We start from the raw sequence: 12,084 nt of genomic DNA, 5'->3' as shown, positions 1-12,084 counted from the left end.
AGTGACGATTCAGATATCATCTGGATAAACTTGATGCCTCAAAGTGTTAGGTTTTGCAGGCCAATTGTGATCGAGTTTGCGAAAGAGTCAAAAGAAAAAGTTTTACAAACAGTAGACGAAATCAAAAGCCAAATAACCAGGTTAGTTCCTTATACAATTCAGCTAAATGAAACAAGTAATGTGACGGTAAACTATTCATTTTACATGAGTTTAATTGATGGAAAAATTTTGGCATATTTAACCGACACTCTATCTATGCAAACATGTTGTATATGTGGTGCAAAACCAACCGAAATGAACAGTGTAGAGCACTTAGAAAATGGATTTATTCCAACTCCTGAGAATTTATCTTATGGAATATCTCCACTGCACTGTTGGATCAGATTTTTCGAATGCTTGCTTCACATTTCGTACAGAATTGAATTTAAAAAATGGAAGGTTACTAAAAATTTTAAAAGCATGTACAATGATCGAAAAAAAATTGTATTGGAAAAGATGTACAAGGAATTTGGTGTAAAAGTAGATGAACCAAGGCAAATGGGTGGAAATAGTACGACGGGAAATGTTTGTCGTCGGGCTTTTTCAAACATAGAAAAATTGAGCGATATTTTGCAAATAGAAACAGAACTCATAGAAAGGTTTCGAAATATTTTAATAGCCATCAACTGTTCACAGCCTTTAAATCCAAAAACTATTAGTCTATATTGCAAAGATACATACAAGTTTTACATACATCATTACAATTGGTACAAAATGCCTTCCACTGTCCATAAAGTTCTTGCGCATGTAGGTGAAATCATTGTAAATGCCCCAGCTCCATTGGGATCCTTAGGAGAGGAAGCAGCAGAAGGTAGAAATAAAATATACAGAAGGGATAGAAGAGAACACGCCCGTAAAATGTCACGAGAATTCAATATTAAAGACATTTTTATGAGAGCATTACAATCATCCGATCCATACATTTCAACAATATCTCTGGCTAAATCGTTGAAAAATAAAAAACAAATTCCATACCCAGACGCAGTAAAAACATTCTTCGTAGATTACAGCTCCTCAAATAGTAACAGTCCCTTGCCAATTCAAACCCAAGAAGATGATGGTACAAGTTCAGAATATTCAGATAGTAGCTCTTCGTTAGGAGACGTTATGTCCGCGTTAGATGCTTTGAATATCAATTATATTCCAGATGACAATATTTTGAATGGAAGTTTGTAGTAAATTTAGTTTGTTTTATATCAAACTTTAAAAAATCTTTAAGTTAGTATAAAAAAAAAAATTAAAAAATAATGCACCCATAGAAAATTCCAAAAATATGAGGTTTTTGCAGCGCCACCTGGCGGGATTGTCCCGAAACATCATAATTTCGTGTAATATAATAGTATTACACGATATTACAATGAAAAAATTGCAAAACATTTGATTCTGAATTTTATCCCGGCAATTTGCTCTTTTCGCTCCATAGTGCAAGTGTTGCAACATGGAACACAAGCACACGCACATACACACACATTTGTTATTGTTTCTGTTGCTTACTCATCGTGCTCCTCTCGAAGGTACCGTACATTACTCAGAACGCTCGACCTCCCCTGACCATGCGCTGAATTGTGGTGTTACGGAAATTCCTAAATACAACCTGAAATGAAGTAGCAATAACATCGATCGATGCTACGTAGAGTCGGTAGCAGTTGGTTCTTTTATCAGTTTACCATTCTGTCGAAAACGAATATAACGATATAAATAACTATTTCCCAAAACTTTTCATCCATTTCTCCGCAGGTTTCGACACCGACCGGCATTATTTCGCATTTCGTCAACCTGCAGGTGGTCGTCCCGGAAGCGTTCATTCTCGGTTCTGGCGAACTGCACGTCGACATGGGATCAACAATCAATTTAGTGTGCATAATTGAAAAGGTAAGTCCTATTTGCGCATCCCGTCTTGCCACGGGAAGTGTGGGACAGGTGGGTTGTTCTCTCCTTGTACCGTCTTTGATTCTGCTCTAAGATTTACTAACGTTTTTCGTTCGAGTGCGAAGAGGAATGACAACTCCTCTTACACACTAACTTTTGATTACTGCTCTTATTCAACATGCTCTTCTCTTAACGGTTGAGTTCTCGAAGCAAACATTTTTGAGTAGTAAGTAAAAATACCACCAAAAAATAATGAACCCTAACTGGACAAGCGACGTAACACAAAAAGTTCGTAACAACTTTGAGGAAAAACAATACGCCCCTTCGCAAAACAATAACAGCTTTGAAAAGAATGTATACTTTTAGAACGTGGTATACATCTTCTCGTTGACCTGTAAAACATTCAACGCGTTGATGTATCTTTTGTAAACCTCGACCGTGTACTATCGGTTTCTTTGGTCAACCTCATTCAATGCTTTGCATTCATTTCCTTGCAAAATTCATTCCCCACCGCGAAGCGGCCGTAGGTATTTTTCTTGTTTTGCTTTATTTTAATAAGATTAACAACCCGAGGGGTTTCGCCGAACGGTATCTTCCCCGAACGGCTCCGTTGCGATGGTCCCAAAAATTCCTGTAGAACCGTGAGTGTTCTTAACCCACCCCGAAACACGACCCGGACACTGTCGTCGAGCCGACGTTAAGGGCACTCTGTTTCGTGCCACACCCTAGCGGACGTAAGCTACCCAAAAGAAGTGCAAGCGGTTGGCATGAAAAGCCCATCTGAAGGGTGGGCGCGAACCCGATCCCAGTCGACGAGCGGAAGTAAATTGAAGTAGTATGTTATTTTGGGAGCAATCACGGCCGCCCGGTTCACAGGCTTTTGCGAACACGACCCGTGAGTGGCGGTGTAATGGCCGGCATAGTTAAGCTTTCAACCATTTTCCCACGATATATATGTGCGCCATCGTCCACCCGCTTGGCTCGTGCTTTGTGCAGTTGCATTTTCGAACGTCTTTCCCACTTACCGGCCCGGGCAACGACCGGCACGAAAGGCTGTGATTTTCACGGGGGAAATTCCACTTGTTCCGGTAGAGATTATGGTTATTTCTTCGCTACGGAATGCAATTCGTACGATGGTGTGTTCTAGAGGATTAAACTTTACCGAAGCTGGCGAAGCTTTCCTTCTTCGAAAAGCCTAAGAGGATTCGACTTAAGGCCGTCGTTGGAAAATTGAATTCTATGTCAAATAAAAGAAAAAAATGTTATCCAAAGACCTTAAAATGATTTGAAAATTCAAAAACATATAAACCTAAATTAGTAATATGTTTTATTAGAAGTCAAACATCCGTTGAGAGGAGTAAAAATCAAAGCAACTAAAACACAAAAGCAACCTATTCTTCGAGTAAGAAAAATTGACCTAAAATGTCCACCATTGTCAGTGGCCATTTTTTTAGTGGCTTAATTTAGAACGTCTTCTCGCGGAACCGTTTCTCGTTGAAATATCTTTTTCTTTCTCAAATTATCATCCACCGTACCCGGAGGAAGGATTGCAGAGCGGTGCCGGAAGATAATAGACACAAAAAGAAAAAAGGAAAATCGAATGCCTTCAATAGCGTGCGCATCCGGTCCGTTGTTCAACCATTGTGCAGTGAATTGAGTGATAAAAGCGATAATTCATGGCTTCTCCAACGGGGTCGGAAAACGGAAGCACTTCTCGATCGAACGGGGAAAAAAAATGAATCCAAAACAAAAAAGCTAGCAAAGATTGGACGATTCTTACCAGCGCGGACGAGAAATGCCAAGAAAAAGGGTCGGATGGGTTTTCTACGGAACGGTCAGTTAATTCGCGTCGGGGCGTACGGATATTTATTACCAGTTCATTGAGTACTCGAGCTTGACCGGGTCGGGTAACGTCGCTTTTCTGAGGTCGTCGAGCAGTTTTTTTCTCCGGGTCTTTTGTCCGCACCAGTCAAGCGTGGCTTAGTGAGCTGGGACCCTTCGCTACTCACTTTGGCATTATGAAATATGGATTTTTATTTCCAATCCACCGCCATTAAATAAAGCGAACAAAACAATGGGCAGTATGAAAAAGGGGTTTTGTTTGAGCAGATAAAGCTATTACTTGAGATGTTTACAGACGAAGCAACCGTTCATTAAACCTTAATGCATCCTTTATCATCTTTGACGTCAAGGTAAAAGCATCGCTTGTTTACTTGCTTGTTTCACTTAATCGTGTCTATACATGCAAATGTGTTGAATTAATTAATCAACTTTGCAAAAGAAACTTGCTTGACTGACATGCACGTGTTGTCCCTTCATCCCGTCATTATGGAAACTCATTCCAACACGCAACTTTTCCGATTGATTCCGCACGACCTACCATATCTGATAACGGTTCGCTCGCTGTCGGAAAAATCAATCACACCGGATTTTCTCGGCGCCTCATTCGTCACCGCACCGCTAATCTGTCCGACATCATCTCGACAGGCTCGCTAAGACAGCCCTGAAAGGTGTCTCTACTTCCTTCCTTAAACGAATCTAATGTGCGGATCTGGATCGAGACGAGCCACAGATAAAAAGGACGAGCGCCAGGAACGCATTACCATGTTGTAATGAAGCATGTAAACCAATCTGTTCCAATCACAGTGAAAAAGCCAGAAACCAGTCACGGCGCGCAAAACATGGCAGTACATGGCCTCTTTATCTTATCATCACCCAACATCCTTCCCTTTCTTTTCTTTTTCCACCCCTCCCCCCAAGACGTCACTAAATGGTACCGGATTGGGGCTGACGGCGTGGGGTGGGAAAAACACAAGACCATGGTGGTTATGCCCGTAGGTCGGAAAAGGTCAAAGAACGAGGAACAATAGGAAGAAAAAACACCATCACACACACACACACATACGCACGCGTTACGTACGCACATAACGCGCAACAACCATTTCTGATCAAAATTTATCGCCCACCAAATTAAGCTTATCGGTTCGCCCGACGTCGCTGTGTCTCCGATCTTGTGCCGGAAAATGCTACGATTCTTCCGCACGCAACCGCTTCCCTCGGGCGTGCCGTCCGCCGATTTTCCACCCAATCAACTTCGGCCGACTTTTTTCCGCATTCCATTCCCAATCTCCCCAACGAGTCACCCCGGCTCCTGCTCATCAACGTCATTCCGGCTTCTGACCGTTCGATTCTCTTTGCCTCACGCACCAACACACCCGCCTGCTTCGGCCACGAAGACAACCATCAAATGTCGGCAATCACGAAAGAACGACGGACACCCGACGACCATTTTCGTACACCATTTTTGATCCTATCACGACGGTTCGACGTTCGACGCCCTGCGAAAAGAAACATTAACAAGCGTCGGCCACCCCGGCCCACCAACCAACCCACCCACCCAATAATGAATCGATGGGAACAAATCGAAGGCTCAGGCTTAATCCCTTAACGACGCCCCTCATCTTCCCGCACATTCGGTGGCCGGCTTTGGGCTGCGACAAGAAATTCTGAGCTCGATAAACTGAAAATAAAACCACATCCACACACCAGATTGCGCACTCGAGATTGCGTGAATTGGTCTCCGTAAGCGTTTATGTGTTCCCATGTGTGGGAACAAAAAAAAGCAAAGGTGTTTATCGGTTGGCTGGAATGGTTTCAGGTTTATGGATTAATTTTTGATTTATTTTTGAGCGCCCGATTTCCACCGTCAGCTGAAATGTGAGAATCTTCATGAACTCTTTCGCGCTCGAAGTGAAAGGTCGCTCGAGGTTGATGGCAACTAATTGGCTGTCTTCGGTTGGCTTTTTGACGAAGGACGCCAAAGTGGTACAACTTTCCAGACCGCCATCCGACTCCCGAGTATCGATCGTTTGGCCAACAGTTGTTGAACATCCGGCTGAACGTTGTTGGAGCTTTCGCAACGCACGGTGAAAGTAACAAACAAAAAAATCACCCCCAATGAAATGGGAATGCAACATTCTGGTCCCGGCTCTTTTTTCCAAACGACCGTTTACTTTCGGTTCAATTTATTTGGCATTATATGGAAATGACCCGTACCCGTACACAGAGAGGGGTTTAATTTCGTTTTTGTCAAATTTATATCTTTGCATGTTTGCGATTCGGTTGGTTTTTGCTTCTGCCGGCAGGAAAATCGATCGTTACTGGCGTAACATCGGCCACGACAACAGGGCAACCAGCTGTTTCACTTGCAAACGACCCTCGGAGGAAAGTAAAATGGTCCACGAATGTCTTTTTGAAGAAGTGTTGTATCGATCGGATTTTCTTGATTTTATATCCTCAATCGTTTCTTTGTCCAACGTTAGATTCTAGTCTTGTTGCGTTGTCTGGTTGTTGTTACAAAATTATTATATATCATGTGCCCAGAAACATGTTGTAATGTTTAGCATTCGATTTAAAGCACCCCAAACCTATAAAGTCCCTCCAGTTTCACGTTGATTAGCTTCGTTACCATCCACGACGTACCTGGCTGCCAGGCCGTCAAAGTGTCAGGCTTTAAAATTGTAAAATAATCCAATCAGTCTTGGACTTTTTTTTCCCGAGCCCGAAACATGCCAACTGTACACCCTCGACAATGGGAAAGAAAAAAGGGTTTCTTAACTAGCAATTACGTTGTAAATTGGGGAACCATGTTGAGCGCAAGCATTCTCAACCCGCCATTACACCCCCACCCGTGGCCCTTGGAACGCTTTACCTTTCATGGTTTTTGCAGCTCGAGAGCCCAAAAGAGAGAGAGGGAGAGCGGGGACAGTTTTCCTCAGCAATAGCACATCCGATCCGCGTCTAGAGCAGGCCACCCGAACCACCAACACCAACCCACCGCCTTGTGCCTTCGATTGAAATAACAACAAAATGGCGAACGGTTTTGGTGCTTGCGTCGTTGCGAGACCGATTTCTAAAACAAACCCCAAGCGCCAAGAGAGCAAAAAAAAAGAACTGCTTTCCGAATTCCAATTACGCTTAATGTTCGCTGGTCGTTATGGAAATGGCTTTGGCATCGGAATTTTCATCCATTCACCGGCGCACCCCATTTTGGTGAGGAAGGAGGGGGGGGGGGGGGAGGGGTTTGGTTGCAGTTTCGGTGGTTTGTGTGAATGTGCGATTTTTCGGTGCCGTTTCCACCTCTTTTCCCACACCCCCTCATGTTCTCCCACCTAAATTGAAACAATCAACCAAACCGAGGAATCCCGGAATTCGACGAATCGAAAATCCACACTCAGAGGCAGCGGAAGGGGCAGCAGGGAGTGTACGCCGGAAGGAGAGGGCGGGACCTAAAATCGAAGGTCGAACGGAAACGATGGAGGAAAATAGGGAACGTCAAAACCGCGCATCCCTCGACTGGGAATGTGTACTTTAGCACAATGTGTTTTTTTCCTCTCGAAGCTCGCAGAAAGGAAAGCGGTGTGAGGGGTGGGGAGGGGGGGGGGAATACAGCCAACCGGGAAATGCTAGGGAAAATGGAATCGGTCAAACGACACGAAACCGTAAAACCCTCCCCGAGTCGGATGCGAAAACTTCAAATTGAAAGAGTTAAACGCTGGCGTTTTCATGTGGTTGCTCCATTATTTGCAATCCCTGTTTTTCCCGCCATCTTCGCCGTAGCCGTCTGGGGTGGGAGGGGGGGGGGGGGGGGAACTCCCACGAGGCTCCCGGGGTACATCAAAACCCCCTGTTCGAACGCTACCGGAAAATGCCCGCTACTCCATGCCCGATCTTAGCCACGAAGCTGTGGCGTAGAAAATGAGAAAATTGATTTTCCATTCATGCATCCTTCAGCTCGAATCGTGCAGGAAATTAAGCGCAACTGTGTGCTTGGAGGTTTTCCTTCCGTTTTTTCCCATTCACCACCCGACCGCGAGTGTGGGCATGCCCGTTCCGCTCGGGTGGGAGAAAGTGCTCTTCATTGTCTTGAAAAAGTGCTGACTCGCCTAGAAAAGGGGAGGAGGAAAACGAAGGAAAATTGTACCGGAGCAGAGTTTTCGCCCCGCAACATTCCGGTGCCGCATAATGAGACAATCATTTCGCCGTGTCATGGTGGTTGTATCGACAAAGTGTCTGGCGGCATCGTACACGCGGGGACCATGTGTTTCGAACGGGCTTATTGTTGTTATTGTGAAAATGATCATTATCAAGCAAATAGTTGTAGCTTTTCGACAATCAACAGAAGAGTAATTGAAATCGTTTGACGTCATTGCAAAGTGTTCCATTGCTGCCTAACGGAAGGCGAAAAGTGTTGCAAATAAAAGGAAAATCTTAATGCTGGACATTTGAAATGAATAGATCGTTTTTTCTCGTGATCTCCCATCCATTAGCTCAACTAATACGACGACATTGATTGATAAAAACAAAACTTCGATTGTCGAAACAACAATCAGCTCCGGCTAAATTGATGGAACCAACATTCAATCAGACCGGCTGAACAGTGAACCGCACTCAGTCCGGAGCGATTAATCGAGTTCTTTGGGAAACTCACCCACCCCCGTTCCCTCCGCCTACACGTACCCGGCAGGACTAATTTGGACGAATGTTTCATGTTCCGTTTCTCGTTGTTTTCCTTTTCGCTGTTTTTTTGTTTTTTGCTCGCAGAGTCCACAGCCACCCCAGTACGTGTATTGGCAGCGCAACGATCGGATGATCAATTACGACGACTCGAGGCGGGACATTACCATCGAGACGACGCCCGGGCCCCGGACGCAGAGCCGGCTCATCATCCGGGAGCCGCAGATCAACGACTCGGGCAATTACACCTGCTCGGCCAGCAACACCGAGCCGGCCAGCATATACGTGTTCGTGTCGAAAGGTAGGTGAACGTGCCGTTTTTTCCCTCCATTTGTAACTAGGTTTTTTTCTTTCGTTACTTGTATCTTTTTTTTTTTGTCATGTTTGGTGGGTTCTGTATTTTTACCTTCCATTATGCTCCGAGTAAAATAACGATCTACTCGGTTTCCTTTTTTTCCCCGTGGGTATCCATCCCTTGTGGTTTTTCCTCCGTTGATGAATTGCTGGAAGAAAGAATTGTGTCCTCGTTTTTATTCTGTTCCTGCTTTACTATCTTGTCGACTGAGAGCGCTGTCATGTTTATGGGTCACCCTGTTCGGGGGTGCTCAGCAATCTCCCGGGATCCTAAAGGCTCGGCAACAGCTGTACACGACCTTGGTGGGCTTAATCTAATCGGACAAATCTACCCCTTATCACCCAATCCGCACCCCTCGTCATTCTCTGGACAACTTCATTCGGTTACTTTGCGCATAGTGTTTTGCCTATTTTCCCTCCCCACAAACCGGCTCGACGCACGCCGCGGGTCATGCAATCAACACGATGATCCAAGGGTACGGGCCCGTGTGTCCTGCAACCCGTTCCCGCACACTCACCGCCGCCCCTCGCGCGTTGATGAATGGGCAAAGTTGTTGAAATTTATTAGGCCAACACCTTATCGCCTAATTACTATTCAGAGGGACTTAATTATGCCCGAAAGTTTGCCACATCCAGCAAACACAACACCGTCAGCAACCTTGGCCAGGGGTACCAGGACCCCCCGGTGCGATGCGGGCCAGATGGAAGGAGGGCAAAGTTTTGCCTCACCGTTCACCGGGTGTCTGCAACTCTCGCGGCAACTTCTGCAACTCTCGCCACGAGCCCGAACGCACGGCACCGCGTTCGGCCACACTGATGTACTGCCGGCGCCGACAACGACACACCGGGCACATCAACCGGCCTCGGAGTAATGGCGAGCCCAAGCCGAGCACCCCTTTGTGCCTGAAGAAGGAAGGAGGAGATTTTTATCGGCACAAGAACCGGCGCCCATTCCACGCGCCGTTACTATAGTTCACGCTAGTTTTGGCGCAAACGACACTTTTTGGGTGTGTGTCAAGTTTATGCCTGTGGCTAGCAGCGAATTGGTGCAAGTGCCGCCGAGTTGAGCAATTGGCAAAAGTACAGACTTTGTTGTAATTGAATAATGTTAGCCCAGCAAACAAGTTCCTACTGTCTCGAATGCCATTGCTTAAATGTTGCTTTAGGAAGGCAGATGGAAGCAGTTTGAATATGTTTGGATAAAGTTTTCAATACCATTTTTGTGGAGCCTGTTAACTTGAAACCCCCTAAAACTGTTTGACAGTTGTATTGTACGATTTGCTAATTTATTTAAACTAATTTTTATTTTCATGAAACAATGATTCCACTAATCTTATCAGTTGTATTCGAAAAGTTTTTAAAATATAATCTGACAGGTGGTTGATGAGAAAACATAAATTGACTAACCTGCATACTTTTTCTACCTACTTGATTGTTTGGTTATCGTAAGAAGGAAAAACAGTCAATAGAAGATAGGAAAATAACTTGGGAAAACCCGTTGACAAGCTATTGGGTGTAGATTCTGAGCATCTTCATATGAGTAATAATGTTCAATACAATACGCAAACTAACATAGACCTATACACACAATTGAAGTAATAATATCTCAAATCTGCTTATTCGTGAGTCAAAAACCTTTTTCAATTGAATATAACATTACGTATCAGACAATTATTTGAGAATGCTGACAATTTAAATAAAATTGAAAATTTCTTTGAAATCATTAAACATATTAGTATTCATTTGTAACACATTTTTATTCATAGTTTGACTAATGGTGTGTTTGAACCTACCAACCTCAATGTGGCTCTAGCTCGTTCGCTACGTCCTTCACCACCGCAAGCCATTTGATTTCCTTTCCAAGAACACTCCACAAAACTAACCCACGCTAGCAAATTGCATTCAAAGCGTTCAGTAAAATATACGAGGCTACAAGTTGCACCGGGAAATGTAGTACCACCGAAGCGTAAGTAACTTAAATGACAACTAAATCCGGGAACTCCATCCCAGCCCGGCCCAGGGTTGCTGCGCGGTTCCAATGACGCTGTACCAGCTGATCACAGCACGAGCGAACAAAGATGGAGAAAAAAGTGGTCAATTGCGTTGAAAAGCTGGTCAACTTCGGGTCCATCGCCGGCGGACGAGCTCCAGTAACAGTAGAACACTTCACTGCGAAATGGAAAACTATGCGATTAAGAAACTTACCACCAGCGGAGGGGACGGGCCTTCGTTAACGGGCCATAAAGGGGGACGCTTGGGGGACAGAAAATCGCAACGACCCGAAGAGAAAAAAAGCAACCCATTCCATCTGCAAGCCGCCGGGCGGAAAAAGGGCAAAACTCGTACTTTTAAAATCCTTTCCCCGCGTTTGCTGCGCGAATGGAGCGAGAAAAATTAACACACGCTCGCGCGCCACCTCGCGGCCAGTGCACTTAGTTGGCCAAGAACAAAGAAGTAGTATGGAATGCCGAAAAAAAATGCCGAGCGAAAAGAAATCATGGCATACATTCGCCGAGCGGTACATTCCAAACTAGTTTCCGTTGGAATTCTTTCGTGAGCCTTCGGGGAAAATGCTTGCAACTTACGCCGTAAAATCCACTTCTCTGACACCGTGGGCTCGCGCTGAAATAAAACTGTGGAAAAATTCACCAACCGGACCGGATGCAGGGATGGAAAAAAAGCATCCGCAACTGTATAACGAAACTTTCCCTTTACATAACGTTGGAAGGGAAAATTGCGAGCAAAGTGTGCGTTGCGAGCGGTAGTAAATTGCATTAGAATACAGCTTCGGTGAACATCTAGTGAGCATGGGTTTTTCCCTGCGTTCCGATTACTGGGAAGCTGTGTGGGAGGGGGGCTTGCTCTCCATCAATTTTATCTGCTCAACCACCCGCAGGCCGGTGAGTTAAAATTCCTGACCTGTCCGGATTTTTCCAACCCGATACAGCTCCGGCGATGATGGCCGTATTAAGCCTTCGTTGAAACTTTCCTTTCCGGCATTCGGGTTTCCCCCCACTCTTGCACCCGCGCCAGCTAAGGATGGAAATTAAACTTTGCCTTTCCCGCGGGCGTTCGATCCGAGTAGGCAGGGAAATGGGTGGGGCCCATTGGTGATGGGTTGGAAAGTTTTTCCCACCCGAATCCGCGATGCCCGGCTAACGAGCGTGCTTAATGGGATGGTATTAACGAGAAATTATTAACATTCTTTCCCGGTTCCCGAATCTTTCGCCCAACGCCGGTTCGGTTTCTCGCGGCCAAATTTAACACCCGGACCAGAACGGATTCGTTGGAACTGCGGCACAATCT

The 12,084-nt window shown here is 45.1% G+C and overlaps 1 protein-coding gene across 1 annotated transcript in view; it reads left to right on the top strand.

Moving 5' to 3' along the window:
* Positions 1 to 12,084, top strand: part of LOC131294443 (zwei Ig domain protein zig-8) — a 104,674-nt gene that overhangs the window by 83,515 nt on the left and 9,075 nt on the right. The window contains exons 5-6 of the mRNA XM_058322490.1: positions 1,777 to 1,911; positions 8,512 to 8,725. Of these exons, the coding sequence (XP_058178473.1) occupies positions 1,777 to 1,911; positions 8,512 to 8,725 (349 nt within the window). The remainder of the gene's footprint in view (positions 1 to 1,776; positions 1,912 to 8,511; positions 8,726 to 12,084) is intronic.

This window comes from Anopheles ziemanni, chromosome 2 (genome assembly GCF_943734765.1).
Source record: "Anopheles ziemanni chromosome 2, idAnoZiCoDA_A2_x.2, whole genome shotgun sequence".
In the NCBI taxonomy this organism is placed as follows: Eukaryota; Metazoa; Arthropoda; class Insecta; order Diptera; family Culicidae; genus Anopheles; species Anopheles ziemanni.
The sequence above is the reverse complement of the archived record's forward strand: the minus strand, read 5'-3'. Positions and strand labels throughout refer to the sequence as shown.